General features: G+C 44.0%; 1 protein-coding gene across 2 annotated transcripts in view; it reads right to left on the reverse strand.

Moving 5' to 3' along the window:
• Positions 1–1,453: 1,453 nt before the first annotated feature.
• The window catches only part of zeb2a (zinc finger E-box binding homeobox 2a), a 54,563-nt gene continuing 39,535 nt past the window's right edge, over positions 1,454–16,481 (reverse strand). The window contains exons 4-10 of one of the 2 annotated variants that reach the window (XM_071914579.2): positions 13,305–13,373; positions 12,124–12,318; positions 11,139–11,353; positions 9,333–9,441; positions 6,816–8,788; positions 6,200–6,380; positions 1,454–3,672 (exon numbers count right to left, since the gene is read on the reverse strand). In XM_071914579.2, the coding sequence (XP_071770680.1) occupies positions 3,074–3,672; positions 6,200–6,380; positions 6,816–8,788; positions 9,333–9,441; positions 11,139–11,353; positions 12,124–12,318; positions 13,305–13,373 (3,341 nt within the window). In that variant the 3' untranslated portion in view covers positions 1,454–3,073. The remainder of the gene's footprint in view (positions 3,673–6,199; positions 6,381–6,815; positions 8,789–9,332; positions 9,442–11,138; positions 11,354–12,123; positions 12,319–13,304; positions 13,374–16,481) is intronic. The other variant, XM_071914580.2, reaches the window with a different exon arrangement.

Raw genomic sequence — 16,481 nt, forward strand, 5'->3', positions numbered from 1 at the left:
TATAGTGATTGCATAGGAGATTAAAAAAAATACAATAAGGTCACTGTAAACTCACCACTGAGTATCCAGATACACTAGGCCTATAGGAATATTATATGATGTATATATCATAGTGATTTTCCTTTTATTAGATCAGGCCTAACTGTATGACTGTGCTCACTCTTCATGTTTGAAATAACTGAAGTCGAATAAAAATAGCCCTAATTCACAAGAGGTATGTGCAACATTGTGTGTGTGTGTGTGTGTGTGTGTGTGTGTGTGTGTAGCACTGCAAACTCTTCACCTGCTTTTATTTGCATTCATTAAGCGAGTTAAATTAGTAAGGTCATGGATAATTCTTCGGAGAGCCTGTGCAAACAGTTCATGGCCAGTTTGGCTGTCTGCTTGCTTGTGGCAGTTTTAGCTCCAGCCAATGTTTTTTTTAAACTTCAAAGAGCCTTAAGTAATTCTATAAAGTCTATCACACTGGCTCCAAGAAATCTGGCACATAAAGTCCAATTCCACATCAGAAGGTAAAAGTTGAGCACAAACAATTACATAAGTGTAAAGAAAGTTATTAATGGCATCTAGAGTGAGATGGGAGATTACACAGTAGGCCTATTAAAGCGAGGAGGTATTGTTTTAATTAGACTTTCCCTGATTTAACCATGGAGCTTACGAGCTTGTAAAAAATGGGCTCCCTGTAAGAGTCATATGTAGCTCTGTTGCAGTGTCAATGTCAATCAGCAGAAATAAAAAAATGTGGTTTTCTTTTAACCAGGGCATAGTCTCCTGGAAAATACCTAGAGTGAGTGTGACAGTTTCGGTTGTAAAGCCTCAACTGTTGACTGCTGCAGCAAGAACAATACATTCCAGCCTGCTGCACACTGCCATATAGTCCAGTGGTTCTCAACCTTTTTCATATTAAGGAGCCCTAGTTTAGTCCACATTAGGGCCACATTCGGACCCCCATTTGATGACATTTTGCCTCTCTGAGCCGAATCTGAGAATATTTTTATTGTTAGATATGATTTTGTCCAGAATTGACTATCTGTATTGTAGGAAGATAGATAACAGTGAAACTATGATCAAAACAGTCATTCTTCATTCTCTAATCAACTTCTTGTAAATGAAATGATGGTGAAGTTTAACAATGGACCCCCTGGAATCCCCCTCAAGGTCCCCGGATCCGACGTTGAGAACCACCGGTATATTAAAAAGCATCCTTTCCTCTAAGAGTACTTGTGTTATGACTTATACAAAAGCCAGATATGGAACTCGTCTATGTGGATAGGCCTCAATGCTAATGAAACAGGAATGTCTATTTAGATGTGTGCAAACTCAGTGATGATCTTACTGAAGAGCAATCTGACAGTAACATGAGGAAAGCTAAAAACAGCGGCGGGGCGTGATCGCCGGACATCTATGATTGTTCGACCCGTTCATGAAACAGAGGTAGAAGAAGAAGAAGAAGTACAAGAAGAATAACACAGCTTTATTAAAATTTAATTTGGCTACATTTATTCGAGCATGGTCATTTCCAAGAGAAATTAAAAATTCAATAATACTTCAGACATTTCAGGAATTTCATCATCAACAGTCCCTCTTCACCTCTTCAGCGGGATGAATAAAGTGGATTTTTTTTTTTTTTTACTCTCAAAAATACAGTGTTTTCACAATATCGTATCAAAAGTTCCCCAAATTTAGAATTTCCAGTAGTTGAAAGGAAATAAAAACAAAAAAATTCAAAATTTCCAAATACCATAGACGCTCTCTATTCATATTTTGCTCCAATAGTCAATGACAGAATCCTTTTTACTAAAATATATCTATTTCTTGAGGAACTATAATACTGTACACTACAGTATGAAATAAATAAAATTAGGAAATATAAAATGAGTCATAAATAAAATGGTAATTTTAAAATAACAAAATGAAATTTTATGTTGGAAAAATCAACAAAGAAAAAAAAAACAAAACAAAAAAACAAAAAAGTAATACTGACAAAAGGTCATGGAAAAATACAGAAAATTGCACAAACATATGTAAACTAACTGCCGTCTATCTATGCTAATACTGACATAGGTACTTCAAAAAACAAGGTGAAATATTCATTTAATACTGAAGCCAGAGCAAAGATAACACAGGTCAACTCTGATTTACACTGTACAAGGATGGCACTTGCAGAAACGCACAGGTGAAAAGGTTTGCATATAAGGCTTTCTCTTGAGAAAATAAAAACACACCGAGGCTCTCTGCTCTTCTTCTACGGAGCCCTTCATATTCCGTTATCCCCCCCCAACCCCCACCCCCCACCCCCCACCTCCGCTCGCTCGCTCGCTCTCTCCGGTCCACGTTTTAAGACTCACATCGACATATTAAAAATCACACAGGTTTAAAGTTCCGTCACATAAAGAAATTGTGAGGCCCAAAATTGTGTGGTTAGTTTGCCTTGCAAAAAAGAGGGTAAAAACCAAGGACATCACAGTAAGTGGCAGACAAAATACAACACTGACGGACTGCTACCGAGTCTTCAAGCTCGGTATAAATATCCATAGGCTTTTTTTTTTTTTTTCTCTCTCTCTTTTTTTTTCTTTTCAAAAGTCTTTTTGTAGTGATTAAGGGGGGCAGAGTGCAATTTCCTGGTTTGGGGGTATGAACACAATGAGACACAGAAAGGTTAAGAACATTATAGCACCACACAGCTTTTAGGCCTTTATAATACTGTACATTAAAAACAGCTTCATTTCATTTTTAATTATAATGATAATCATTATTACTTCTCTTTTTTTTTTTTTTTTTGCATAATGTGGATTTTTAAACAATCCCACCCAGCTTGTTATCACGACTCTGATGTTGGCAGTCACCACATTGCATCTCGAGTCCATCTTTACAATCTTCAGAAAAAAAAAAAGAACACAGAGCTCCTCCTAAGATCGAGCCTCCGCCTTTGTCTTTTCTGAAACACAGCACGTTTCGTGTTTGCTGGAGAGATAAAAAAAAGGAAAAAGGAAAAAGAAACAAACCGACGTGACAAATATTTGCTGAAAGCTTTTTTTTTTTTTTCTTCTTCCCTCAACCGCGCCGCTCGGAATCAGTCCGCTTCCTCCTGGTCCGACTTGCCGTCTGTTTTCCCTTCTCTTGAACTCTCATCCATCGAATGCGTCGTATCCTTGCCCTCGTCTTCATCCCTCGTCGAGTCCATCTGCGTACCCAGGCTCCTGCTGTCGCCCTCGTCCTCTTCCTCCTCCTCTCCTTCCCTGAAACTTGCCTCCTGTCTGTCTGTCACCTCCTCGTACGCCTCGTCCACTTCCCGCTCCCGTCCTCGCACGCCCCCCTCCGTGCCGTCCCGCAGGATGGTGCCGCCTCCGTCCTCCTGCTGGTCCTCGGGGTCGGAGTAGCCCAGGGGCCCCAGGCCCTGCAGGTAGGCCCGCCTCATCAGCAGCTCAGTGGGCTCCAGGGCGCCCTTGTCCCGGGCCTCCCGCTCCGCCGCCTCCCGCTCCTCGGCCTCCCGCTTGCAGTAGGAGTAGCGGTGGTTCATGTGCTGCGAGTAGGAGCCCGAGTGCGAGAAGCGCTTGCCGCACTTGTCGCACTGGTAGGGCTTCTCGCCGGAGTGCAGGCGCGAGTGCTCGATGAGATGGTGCTTGTGTTTGAAGGCCTTCTTGCAGATCTGGCACTGGTGCGGCCGCTTGCCTGGGGAGACACGAGAAACAGGGGAGAGGAGGTGTTACTATGGGTTCTCTCCACTGGAGACGCAACACAAATACAAAGCAAGATGCTGCACATAACATTTCAGAGTACATGCAATATCATCAAGGTGGTCGGACATATTCATTTATATGTTAAGTGCATGTTGAGTGCTTAGACACCCAGCAAGCATTTGGTGTGCAAACCCTTAGGTTTACATGACATGCGGGTTCATCATCAACCCAAACAAGCACAGCATTTTCACAATATGATATTATGACAAGGTAAAAATTCATAATAAAACAGCTTTGGAAACTGAAAATGTTAACAAACCTATGCAGCTAAGGATGACTAAGGACATAATAAGACTTAATGTTTGCTATGTATTGATATCACATTATGGAAGGAAGACTGTACCCTCCCATAACAGTAAAAGGAACATGACAAGCATAAAAACACAACAACATTGTAAAAATGCCACTTTGAACCACATTGAATTTGAATACATGTAAGGCAAAGTCCACTCTTAAAGACCCGAGCTTGCCATCTCATGAAAATCTCGGAGCTAATTTCAGCCGCTGCTTAGGAGGAAGGTGCCGGGAAATAAGAAGCCTCATTACTTTATGTGGTCCGTCTGTGACCGCGGCAAGTTAAGCCGGACAGATCAGATGCCTGGAGCACCGGGCAAGGTGAAACCTGGCCTGGCTGACAAGAGTGTGTTTTCATGACATCATAGACCAGATTAAAAACTGACTAGGATTAGGCATCCTTCGCATGACAGTATGGCGGGGTGTATTTGTGGGAGGAACTTCACACCCGTAACACCAGCCCCCTTCCTCATGTACTCACACTCAAGCATAGACGAACACAACACACATACACACGTAGCCTACATACAAACGGATACACACACACGCACAGTGCACAGTTGCAAGCACACACACTGCCTCCTGGATTTACTACTACTCACTCACTACCGGAAATTTATTCCATCTGACTTCTATCTAACAGGATGGGTCTCTTATGCCAAACCAATAGGCCTGTATACTGACAGCCGTCCAAAGCGCACATCCCACGCACACATGCACAAACGCCTTCCATCCTGCGAATGCCAATAGTCACACACATGCAGACAACCACGCAGCAGTATGTGCATACACACATGCGCACCTCCCCGCATTCGCAGGCACACAAACTCACACACATGCAGGCAAATCTTAGCCACAAATAGCCCTGGAATGCCTGTAACATCTTCCATAGTTGGCATACTTAAAGTGTCCCCCCCCCACACACACACACACCCCCATGGTGGGGCAAAAATAAACGAGACGGCGGATTCCTCATCGAGCATTCCTGCACTGAGTGACAGGGGGATATGAGCGAGGGATGATGCAACTTAGTGAAAGAGAGGTAGAATAGGTCACATCTTCTCTTTTTAAAAAAGAAATGCCACACAGGCAAGTCTCCTGGGGACCTGGCATTCTGATAAATAAGTCAGAATGAGTGAGCAAGAGGTCAGTGGTGTAAGTATATCTGCATGGCTGAAAGTAGCCAGCAGCCATTTAGATGATACAACACAAAAAACACCAAAAATTATGTAAATATATGATATACTGAAAGTTGAAAGTCGTCCATAGCTGCTACCTGCATGATTTTGTGAAATTGGGACCTAAATATCTTTCTGTCAGTTCAAAACAGTTTCCAAAGCTGTTTTAATATGAATTTTTACCATGCCATAATATCATATTGTGAAGATTTTGTGCTTGTTTGGGTTGACGTACCTGCACGTCATGTAAACCAAAGGGGTTGAACTTGGCCACCTCCTACATGTCGCCATCTGTCAAATGCTTGCTGGGTATGGTGCACTTTATTTTTTCTTACAGTGCACGCGCAAGTAGACTAAAGGCTAGAGGATAGTTTACCTGTGAAATGGCTACTGGTCTATTTATGTCATACCCCTTTTGAATTGAGAAATGGACCACAGCTATCTCTGTACCTTTGAAGAAAATTGATATTTGTTTTTGATCTGCCCTGTTCCCCAGTGACACTCAAAACATGCACAAACACACAGACACTGCAACAGACATGCAGACAAGCTTTCTCTCTCTCTCTCTCTCTCTCTCTCTCTCTCTCTTTGACCCCCCTCCCCTTCACACACACACACACACACACACACACACACACACACACGATACAGTATGAATGGAATGCCATAGAAAATGTTTATATTTGGGCCACTGAATGTTTATGTAATCCTTTACGTATTAAAAGATCCCTACCCCCTGTTGAAAAGAAAGGAACATGTTAAAGGCCATGGTTTGGAATACAGAGAACAAAAAAAGAGTAAAGGAAGAGAGAAATAAAATAAAAAAAATGTAAGAACTACAAGTGGGGAGCTATGTGACAAAAAGAAAAAAGAAAAAGGGAAAGAATGAAACAAAAAGTAGAGTTTTAAGACATAAAATATGAGGGGGGGAGAGGGCACAAAAGCATAGGGGGTGGGGTAAAAAAGAAGTGTCCAAATGTTATATACCTGTGTGCTCATATTTGTGTCTTAGGAGGGAACTGGTCTTCTGGAATGTTTTGTCGCACAAGTCACACGCGTACATACCACTTTCAGTCTTCTTAATCTTCTTCCTGGAGAGGAGCGAATCGCTGTCTGTCAGGTCCTCCAGGCCTGACAGATAGTCTGCGGTGCCGTCCAGTAGCTCCCCCTGTGAGAGACAAGCAGATTTTTCAATGCTTTTGGTAATCCGCACCTGTCACCTCGACATGAAGAGACACCTTCTGGTCCGACCATTATCCCAAGTCTGGACAGAGCTTAGTGGGCCCAACCTGGGTAAGTCCCTTTCAGCCAGGAGACACTTAAAAAGGGCAACATATGGGGCGTTCTAAATGCTGTGTTTTGTGGGGATTGTATTTACAAGATAGACAGCTCCCGTGTAAACATATGTAATTGAATTATCAATGCGACCAAATAATAATCCTTAGAGAATCAATGAGGAAAAAACCTGAACACGAACTGAAAAAGAATATTATTTTGATGGAACATATTACTTTTCAAACATCTAACATAATTTGGATCGATGTAATTACACTAAACTAAATAATCCTGAATGGTTTTAAAATCACTTAGTTTGCTAGCTTACCTGGAAACCTGGTTTCCGTTGGTATTTTCTCCTCTGCTGCATTTCAGCAAATGTGGCTGCCCCAGTAGCATAAGTATAGGCCATGTGAGGCAGGAAGCTCATTGGGTCCAGCCCTGGGTAGGGCCTGAGGCCTGGGATGCTGGCCTGGGCTGGAGACATGAAGGTGGGTGGAGGGAAGGCTCCGTGAGGTGGCAGGGATGTGTACATGGGACCAGCAAAGGGATTGATCCCAAAGATGGGACTGGTACTCTTCTCTAGGTGATGGCCAGTGTTCCCTCCAGTGTTGCTGTCGGAGCCAAGGAACTCCTTCTTGATGTTGACCAAATCCAGGGGCCCAGTCCCCTGTTCTCTCACTGATGCATCGCCGTTGCGTTCGACAATGAAACCATTGGGTTTGTGCCGCTTTTCTCCCATGGAGATGCCCTTGTGTGCCATGTGTTTTGGCAGGGACAGATCCAATGGTATATCTCCATGGGCATCCTCAGAAGCTAGGCTGTTTGGAGTGTAAGAGCTACTCTGAGAGTTTTTTGAAGAAGTAGAGGAGAGGTTGAGGGGTGATGGAGTGCTGCTCCTCAAGTGGTCCAAGGTGTCTAGTGGTTTGTCCCCGGTCTGCCTGTTGGCTGTAAACTGGTGGGCCTTTGAAAGTCTGTGGGAGGCATCACCATTAGTGGAGCCTCCATGTAAATCCATGGCAGAGAGTGACATTTGCTGCTGTGCCAAAGACAATGGTGACCGGTTCAGGCTGTGGTTGACCTCGGGGCCACCACGGTCAGGTGGGGGTGACCTTTTCCTCAGATTGCTTCCATGGTTGTTTTGGCTCTTCCACTGCGCGAACCATTCCTTCACAAATTCTTGAGGAAGGCCCACAGCAATCGAAATCTTCAGAAGTTCCTCTGAGTTGGGCTCAGTGTTCATGGCGAAGTAGGCCTTGAGCACTGACACATGGTCCTTAAAGGGGTTAACGGGGCTGGTGGCGCCCCTCTCTGACAGCAGCGCAGCTTGCTGCTCTGATGGCATTACCCCCCTGCGGCTGGGAGGAACACTCTCAGTGGGCTGCAGGACTGCTTTGATCTCCTCGTTCATTTTACACAGGTAGCGCTCATGTTGATGCAGTGGGATGGGCCCAGGGAAGGTGTCCTTGCAATACTGACAGGAGAATGGCAGGAACTGGGCCTGACTCTCGTGGGACTTCTCCTCACTGAGATCCATGGAGTGGTTTGACTTCTCCTTCTTGATGTCCATTTGCCTCTTGGAGTCATCAATCAGGCTCTTGGCTTCATTGACTTTCTCCAGCGTGTAGTCGATAATACTCTTGGTGGGGCTGCCATGGCCTACTAATGGAAAGCTGGCCCGCGGAGAGGAGAGAGCCAGCTTCTGCTCCTCCATCTGGGCTCCCAGCTCCTTCATGTAGGCCCTGAGCTTGGAGATCTCCTCCGGGTTCCCATCCATCTTCTGCCTGCACACTGTGTTGTCCACTATCTGGAGGACCTTCTGCACTTCACTCAGGTTGTTCCCAAGAGACCCTGTATAGCCCAGCAAGGGGAGATCTAGCCCCATGCCTCCCAGGTGCTGCAGGGGGCTCTGGGAGGAGCTATGGATTCCCAGGGGGCTTCCACCACGGCCGGCTCCATTCATGTAGGCTCCTGGTCCCCCAAATCCGTGCTGAGAAGCTATCAGTAGCCGGTAGTCATTGAAGTCCATAGGCTCTGCTTTGATGTCAAGCTGACCCTGTTGGTCTTGTGGGCCTAGCGGCCGCCCATTCTCCAGTTTGTGACGGAGCTGGGCCAGAGCAGGGCTGCCAGGGGAGGAGGTGGTGGAGTTAGGGGAGGAGCCAGGCTTGGCATTGTTTCCATTGCGTACCCGTCCATTGACAGCAATCAGGCCGATGCATTTCTTGCTGCTGATGTGAGAGCTGTAGGACCCAGAGTGGGAGAATCGCTTCTTACAGTTGGAGCACTCATATGGCTTCTCACCTGCAAGATAACATTAAGCATGAATATTTTTTTGTTTGAGATTTTGTCATTGAAATATAAATGAAATATATAATTTTTTTAATATCACTATACTATCAGTATTTTAGCAACAACATTACAGAATTATAGCAGAATTATTTGACCTAAATATGTAAATATGAATCAATCATGTAACTATAAAGGATTAGAGTTATTCCTGAAAGAGAAAATATAGTTAAAAAGAACAAGTATAAAATCATTTATAGTGAATTGTATCTAAAGAGATTACAAGTGAGCAAAAAAGTCAATTATAATGTGTGAACCATTTTTATTTCTACTTGATTTTCATTCAGCTCTCAGCTTGCTGGGCTTTGATCTCATCCATATGGCTGAATTACTCAGTTATGAAACAGGTCTAGCGACCTATTCTAAAATGGAATGAGTCATTCGCAGAAGCCGAAAAGGAACATTATCAATTTTACTCTTCATGACATGAAAGAAAGTTATCTACAGTCATTTGAAAACATTCTGTAATGGGGGCAGAACCCGACTTGGGAATACCTACCGCTGTGAATGCGGAGATGTTCCTTCAGGTGATGCTTGTATTTGAAGGCTTTTCCACACTCATTGCATTTGAACTTGCGGTTGCCAGCACCCTCATTCAGCAGCTGGGGCTGTGGAGATAAAATAATAGTTTTCATATCAGTGCTACCCCATCGAGGAAGAGTAGGAGTTGCTTAGAAGACGGGGAGGGAGATTACGAGGTAGTGACTGTGAAACAAAAATAATGATTCATTTTAATTTTGCTTTAATAGTATTTTCTAAACCAGTACTGATACCAACAAAAGCTCTTCACACGGCTTCGTGAGCTTTGATTTAACATCGTAAATTCTGTAATCTAACTGGTGAGCGACCAATTTATCACATTCTAAAAACAGTGTGGGCTGACTTTGTTCAAAGGTAACAGTTTAGTGTAGGTGCGTTTCCTGCATTTTAAATTCAAATACGTCGAGATAAACAAACAGGAACACTGAAAAGGGAGATGCCGGCCCCCGAGCAAATGAAAAGTTTATGCGAAAAGAGTGGGAGCATGTTGAAAGGCAAATTAAAAAAATATCAGCAATCCCTTCTTTGTATATGATGAATGTGTGATCTGCATGTGACTTAAGGAATATAGATTCGGTATAAAATGTTCCATCTAAAATCTATGGAGGGAGCAATTTTGATAGATTAATTTCCTTCTACCACATAAGCCTATATGATAAATATAAAAAGTATGTCTTTCCACACATTAGCTCTGTAGCTCTCAGTTTACATCCACTCTGGAGTCACATGACCTCTCCTTAGTCTTCCTTTAACCATTTAACTAAGAGGAAGTACACAAATAAACAAGCACTTAAAGTCATTTGGGGATTATGATACTCCAAATCACTGGGGAAAAGACCATCTGCTCCTGTTTAAGGCAGTCATAAGGGGAGGGGAGGTGGGGGGGGGAGGGAGGGGGGTCAGGTAAGGGGAGGGGGTTAGAGGGAAGTCACTGCTTCTGTTACGGTGAGCTCAGGCGAATTTGAGGTCCGAAGCTGACAGGCTTAACTCAGGAAATCTCATTATAATCACAGCATAATTGGAAAATTGAATGATTCACTGCTTATTTACATGGTCTAATATGAATTTTGGATCGCAAAGGGGCAGGAAAGAGGCATGTGCAGTACATTTGGGCCGCGTAAAAACTAGCTTTTTATTCAACTCCCTCCACCATATTGAGACTCTGTACAAAATCGCCGATGTGAGACATTTCCACCAGAGAGAAAGCAATGCTTGAAATAATAGGAAATGGCCTATATCTAGCACTATCTTTATTAGTGCTAATTTCTAATCAAATCTGTTCCAGTTCCAGTTCCAGCAACAGCTGATGTAAAAAGTCAGATGGCCCGGGGAAGTCAATATGCTTGCACATCCCACGCATGCCTCACTGTAGGCGGAAGCTTGGGGGAGCACAACAAAATGCAGCTGCTAACAAGCAGTGCAGGGTCTGATTTTTTAAAAGAACAAGAAATGAAAACTAAACTTGTTTTTAAACGGGGAAAAAAAAAAACGACGGCAGCAGGAAATGAAGCTAATCATTCACTCAAGAGAATATGATTCCACAGAAGTGCACTGAGTCACCATGAGGAAACCATTAAAGCAAGTCTAATTAGAAAAAATTAACAGGAGAAGGGAAAAAAAACAAATTAAGGGGGCAGTGTGGAAAATGGCACTTTTTCAAATGGAAGAAAAGCACAGATCTGAAATGAAGAAGTAGAGGAAGAAAAGAGGGGCGGATTAAGAGGGAAGAACGAAAAAAAAACGGGAAAATGGTCCCATGTCTTACCTGGTCCCTCCCTGGCTTGTGTGTGGCCATGTGGCGCTCCAGCTGCGTGCGATGGGTGAAGGTCTCCGAGCACAGTGGGCAGGGGAAGCTCTCCTCGTTCTTCTCGTGGCGGTACTTGATGTGCTCCTTCAGCGACGTGAGGCGCTTGTAGCCCCGGTCGCAGTACGGGCAGGTCAGGAGCTGGGCAAAATCGTCCGGGGTGCCGGGTGGCAGGTCTGCGCAGGGGAAGAAGAAGAGGAGAGGTCAGAGGTCAGTGAATGGAGTCTAATGGCCAAAGAGCTCGGTCTGGAGTGGAACAGGAAGAAAGCGTAATGTGTTTAACTGCGACCCCCTGAACCTTAGGGTCACGTCTTCCTCTGAGGCTTACAGAGAGAAACACACAAGAGCTGAAACTACAGCATGTAAGCCATACAGCGCAGCAGTCTATTTCCTGGATTTGAGTTATTCGGAAGAAGCTAGTAAGCATTTGACGGACGGCGACGTGCAGGAGGAGGTCAACTTAAACATCAACCCAATAGAGCACAAAATTTTCATCATATGCAAATATATTGAAGATATTGATATATTGAAGATCATATGGTGCTCCATACCATGTGATCATGGTCCTGAGTCACATAAATAAAATGAAATGAAAATAAAAATGAAACAGTTTCGGAAACTGTTTTGAACTGATATCAGAAAGATATTTAGGTCCTGATTTCACAAAATGATGGGAGACGGACATCTCCTCAACTTCCTCAACGTTTCAACATCTATTCAACGTCTAAATGTTTGCTGGGAATAAATAATCCAAACCATATTTATTTTTGTTAGTGGACCAAGTGTAATAAGTCATTTTATCATGTTGAATTTGAGCCATTTGGCTGTCAAAAAACTGTAAAATAAGAATCGACTTGCTAAAGAGTCCGTCCCAGGTCTACAATTCCACCTTTGTACATATCTTTGCCTACATTTTACGACTTGTTCTCCTTCCTTGGACTCTCACCGTTCTCATTCTCGTCCTGGCCGACGGCCTCGGGCGTGCCCAGCCGCGTCACCTCCTCCGGGGCCTCCGGGTAAATGATGGCCGTGTCGCCGCGCTGCAAGTACTCGGCGATGGTGGCCGGGTGGCCGTCGCCGTCCTCCAGCTTACGTTTCAAGAAGTACTCGTCCAGCTCCGAGACACCTTCGAGTCCCTTGACTGAACAGAGGAATACACAATAAAGAAGCTGATAAGCAGTGGTCCCCCCCCCCTCCCCCCGCTTGTATTGAAAGATGTTAACATGGTCCAGAGGAAAACAGGCTGCTGTAATTGTGGTGAGGATCGCAGAGGAAATCATTAGGGCACTACTTAGAGGGGGAGTATACATTTAAGTTAGCGTTAATGATAGCGTGTAATGGTCTCCACGATGAAAAATAAGATGATAGATAACAGATAATTTCACTATTAAGTGATGCGCACTGTTAAGTGAGCCATCTTGGACGGTGGAAAAAAGCTTTTTAACGTTTCACTTAGATGTTTAGTGTACATGGTAATTCGGTTAAGGCCAAATTAGATTCTCAGGGCTCGCTGAGCTTGCTTGAAATTTTTCTCAACATTGTTCAAACAGAAAATGTGATTAGAGTTAACAAAAATGTATAAGAGCATATGATCTATCAACTGCATTTATTGGGACTGCTGAATATGTTTCACACTAAAACATATCTAACATATGTTTTAGTTTATGTTTAGTTTTCCTCATATTGTATTTTGCTGTTGGCTTTTCCATGCTTCTATATAGAAGGTCCCTCAAGTCAAGGGAGGTTTTTGCTGCTAAAAGGCTCAACTGCGCCAAAAAATTGCGAGTCGCCGCACGGGCGAAACGGACAATTTATTGTCTCGTAACCAATTTAAAAAGAACATGAACCGAACAAATACGATTTGGGTCAAAACTCAATTTTGCAGCAAAATGTTATTTGCGGCTGCACTTACAAATGTTTTCTTTCCCCTCTCGCTTTGATGCACCATGCAGCATCTCTCCCGCCTCTGTGGGAGTGCGTTCCTATTAGGTAAATCACCTGAACGCCTCGCATCACTAGCTCGGCGAATAATCACGCCCTCTCTATTTCACGCTGCTGCTGGGTGATTTTATGCTGGCGGCGGCGGGGTGGGGGTGGGGTGGGGTTCTTTCGCGCAGCGGGGCTCACCTGTACCATTTCCCACAGCATGGAGAGACCCCTCCGGCCCCAAGGGTTCGTATTCATCCTTCCTTTCATCTGCGGAGGAGAAGAGAGAGAGGCATTTAATCGACACTCCGACTGCCTAACGCAGTTTTGCGATAAATGTGAAGTATGACGACAGCGCCCCGGCGCTCCAGGCTAAGTCAGTCGGAATGCTCCGTGTGCCGGGCCGCCCTGACAGCTAACAAGCACCTCTTTCCATTCACCACGGCTCATAATGTGAAGGTATTTTCCAGATAATGAGGGATAGGCAGGCCAGTGGGGGTGTACTATATACTGTGCCTATTGTGTTTGTTCCTCCTGGGCCTTCTCATGTGATTCCTCAACAGGAGTCACAAGTATCATAAGCTTCCCCCTTCAAAGGAGGGATATACAACCCCCCGCTACCGCCGCCACCCCCCCCCCACAACAGAGAAGGAGGGAGTGTGTGTGTGGGGGGGGGGGTGAAGGGGGGCCCTGCTCGAATCCTCCACCCCCCACACCCCTCCTCTCCTGTGTGGGCCAGGTCACTTAACTTTTTAAAACTTCCTTCCTCAAAAGCAAAGAGTCCTCAAACAGGAACTTCTCTCTGCCGCTTTATTTCTTTTTTTAATAGTCCTTGTATGAGTCAATCAAGTCACAAGATGAAGCCGATTATCCTAAATATATTGATGCGTGATCCAGCGATTACACTGCGGGACAGTATCAACAAATTAGTGTCGCAAATAGCAAAAGAGCAGCTGAGGCTGTCATGTTTCACAGTTACACTAGACAGAGTGTATTTTCTGGAAGAAAGTGTGTGTGCTTGGTGGTACAGTATAGTGCGTTCCTTACATGTAATATATGTTGTTCACAAAATGTGTTTAGCAACCACATAGTATACAAGTATTCAGTGAGATTTCAGAAAAAAAACAAAACTGAAAAGATGAGCGTTATTACATTGAGTAATACAGAAAATACAGAAAGAAAGAAAGAAAGAAAGAAAGGAAAGGAAGGAAGAAAGCACTGAAAGCTCTATAAGTCAGCACAGGATATGAGTATCTGCTGATAATGTTAAGATAATGATATGAGATTGAAATAGATTTTCTAGCAATTTGAAATTTCCTCAACATTTAAAAAAGCTTCTATATCAATTTGTTCCATTAAAACTACCATAATATTTTCAAAAAGTACAAGTCAAATAAAGCCGCATACAAGCATAAAGCAAGGAATAGGAGAAGATGATCGTAGGATGGGGATGAACTGGATGAAAACAATAGAAGTCACATATCCTCTCATATATTCCAGCTTTTCTGTCTGATTCTAGTGAAAACTCAAACTCTTCTTCTACTGCTATTACCAAACCAGAGTTTTCCCTCCACACTGCACAGATAAAATGAAATGGTGGTACTAAACAGCTCGCACAAATGAGAGAGCCATGTGGTTTTCTCTTGATGGAAAGCACTGGGAGGAGAATCATTGCCAGACATTTTACAATTAGTGCCATTCTCCAACATGGGGCTTTTGTGGGCTGGTGTCTCAGCGCAAAAAAGGGAAGGAGAGGACAAAAGCATGCGAGTCCCACCCTGTACCACTGTTGCAGGACCTAGACACTGTACTCAAGTGTCATTCTATTTTCAGTCGCCGTCCTTAGACCGTGTGTGTGTGTACATAAAATGGAGGCTCATTGTGTTTGCAGCCTGTTCTTTTCTCTTTTTTTTTTTCCTCGAGAGACAAGATGGAGGTGACGGCATAATGAGCATTTCACTTCTGTTTGTGGTTCCTCCGTTTCAACCTTTTATGCGTTCTCGATGTGAGTCAACCCCGCCACACTCTGAGCTCCGCTTCTCCTTTTTGGCGCTACCTTCGCGTCCCCACCTCTGCTTCCACATGCGATGTGAAGAAATGATACTGAGGCTGAAGTGCTCCGGCTCGACAGGGCTTTGATTCATGCAGTTTCAATGAATTAGTAACAGGTCTCGACCGAGTGGTGAGCTTCTTTGCAAGTAACCCAGAGGTGTTGTTTGTACTGGCAAATAGCAGTGACTGTAGTCAAAGTTGCCATCTGGGCAGTGCAGGTTTCATATTTTCCCTCAGTGTTGATGATGGGAATAATGGGCTCAGTAGATTCAGCGCTCCCAATACTTCAAATCCCGTTAAAGATCTGATACTAAATCGCTGGTTTAGCAAACTAACTGTAGCAGATGTGCTAATGTGGCGTTGATTTCTTTTACAGCTTTCCTATGATCGCGATAATGATAACTCTCTCTCTCTCTCTCTGCGCTCCCCTACATTAACGCTCTTTTCATTTACATTTGCGCTTTGGACTGCGTTCAATTTTCAAAACTCGGCAGTATTTCCCCATTCGGCGGCCCCCGCCAGGTCATTAGCGGAGACGGATAGGCGACGCTGGTCCGTTTTTTAAACCGGGTGTCTCGCATGACTTCTCGCCGCACTCTGTATCTGTCAAGCAACCCCTAGAATGGTAGGCCTATTATGCATGTAAATGGCCATCATAAAGCTCCAAATTTCATTTAGGGCTGTTAATGAGTCCTGCAAGGGCCTGGCTCCCCCTTAACGATCCCGTTCGGCTCCTAATTAAAAGTATTTGTCTTTGCGGCCCGGGTGACACTGGTTGTCCTGTCATCCGATGCAGATACGTGTAAGAGGGAGTCTGAAGAGCAAGTGCAGGCTGACAGGTTGGAACATGGGCTACTCCTTCATCACTGGTAGGTCTGTTCAAATTAGGAGCTAAGATGTTAGTTAGTATAGTATAGCTCCATCTATTAAAATGAATTATCTGGATATATTCTGCTCCACTGAGGCTATACATTGTATTTTGGGATCTATTTCTTTCCTCCAAAATTAAAGCACAGTGTACTGGCATTCAACAAAAAAAGAGAAGATGAGAAAATGTCAGAGGTGACAGGGTGTGAACACTGGTAGAGCGATGGGTATGTGTGAGAAGAAGGTTGGTGGTTTAACAGCAGTGCGTGTGAGTGTAAACTGATGATTGCCTTTCTACAGCACATACAGTATATAGGACATTTTGTTTATGGGACACGTTTCACAAGCGATATGATAAGAAAACAAGCTCAGACAACAACAGCTACCATCAGACATGCATGTGTTATGAGTGGAGTAATCAGCGTGACATCAGTAGATGCTGTTTGCTCTGGGTCAATG

Source organism: Centroberyx gerrardi, chromosome 10 (assembly GCF_048128805.1).
Source record: "Centroberyx gerrardi isolate f3 chromosome 10, fCenGer3.hap1.cur.20231027, whole genome shotgun sequence".
In the NCBI taxonomy this organism is placed as follows: domain Eukaryota; kingdom Metazoa; phylum Chordata; class Actinopteri; order Beryciformes; family Berycidae; genus Centroberyx; species Centroberyx gerrardi.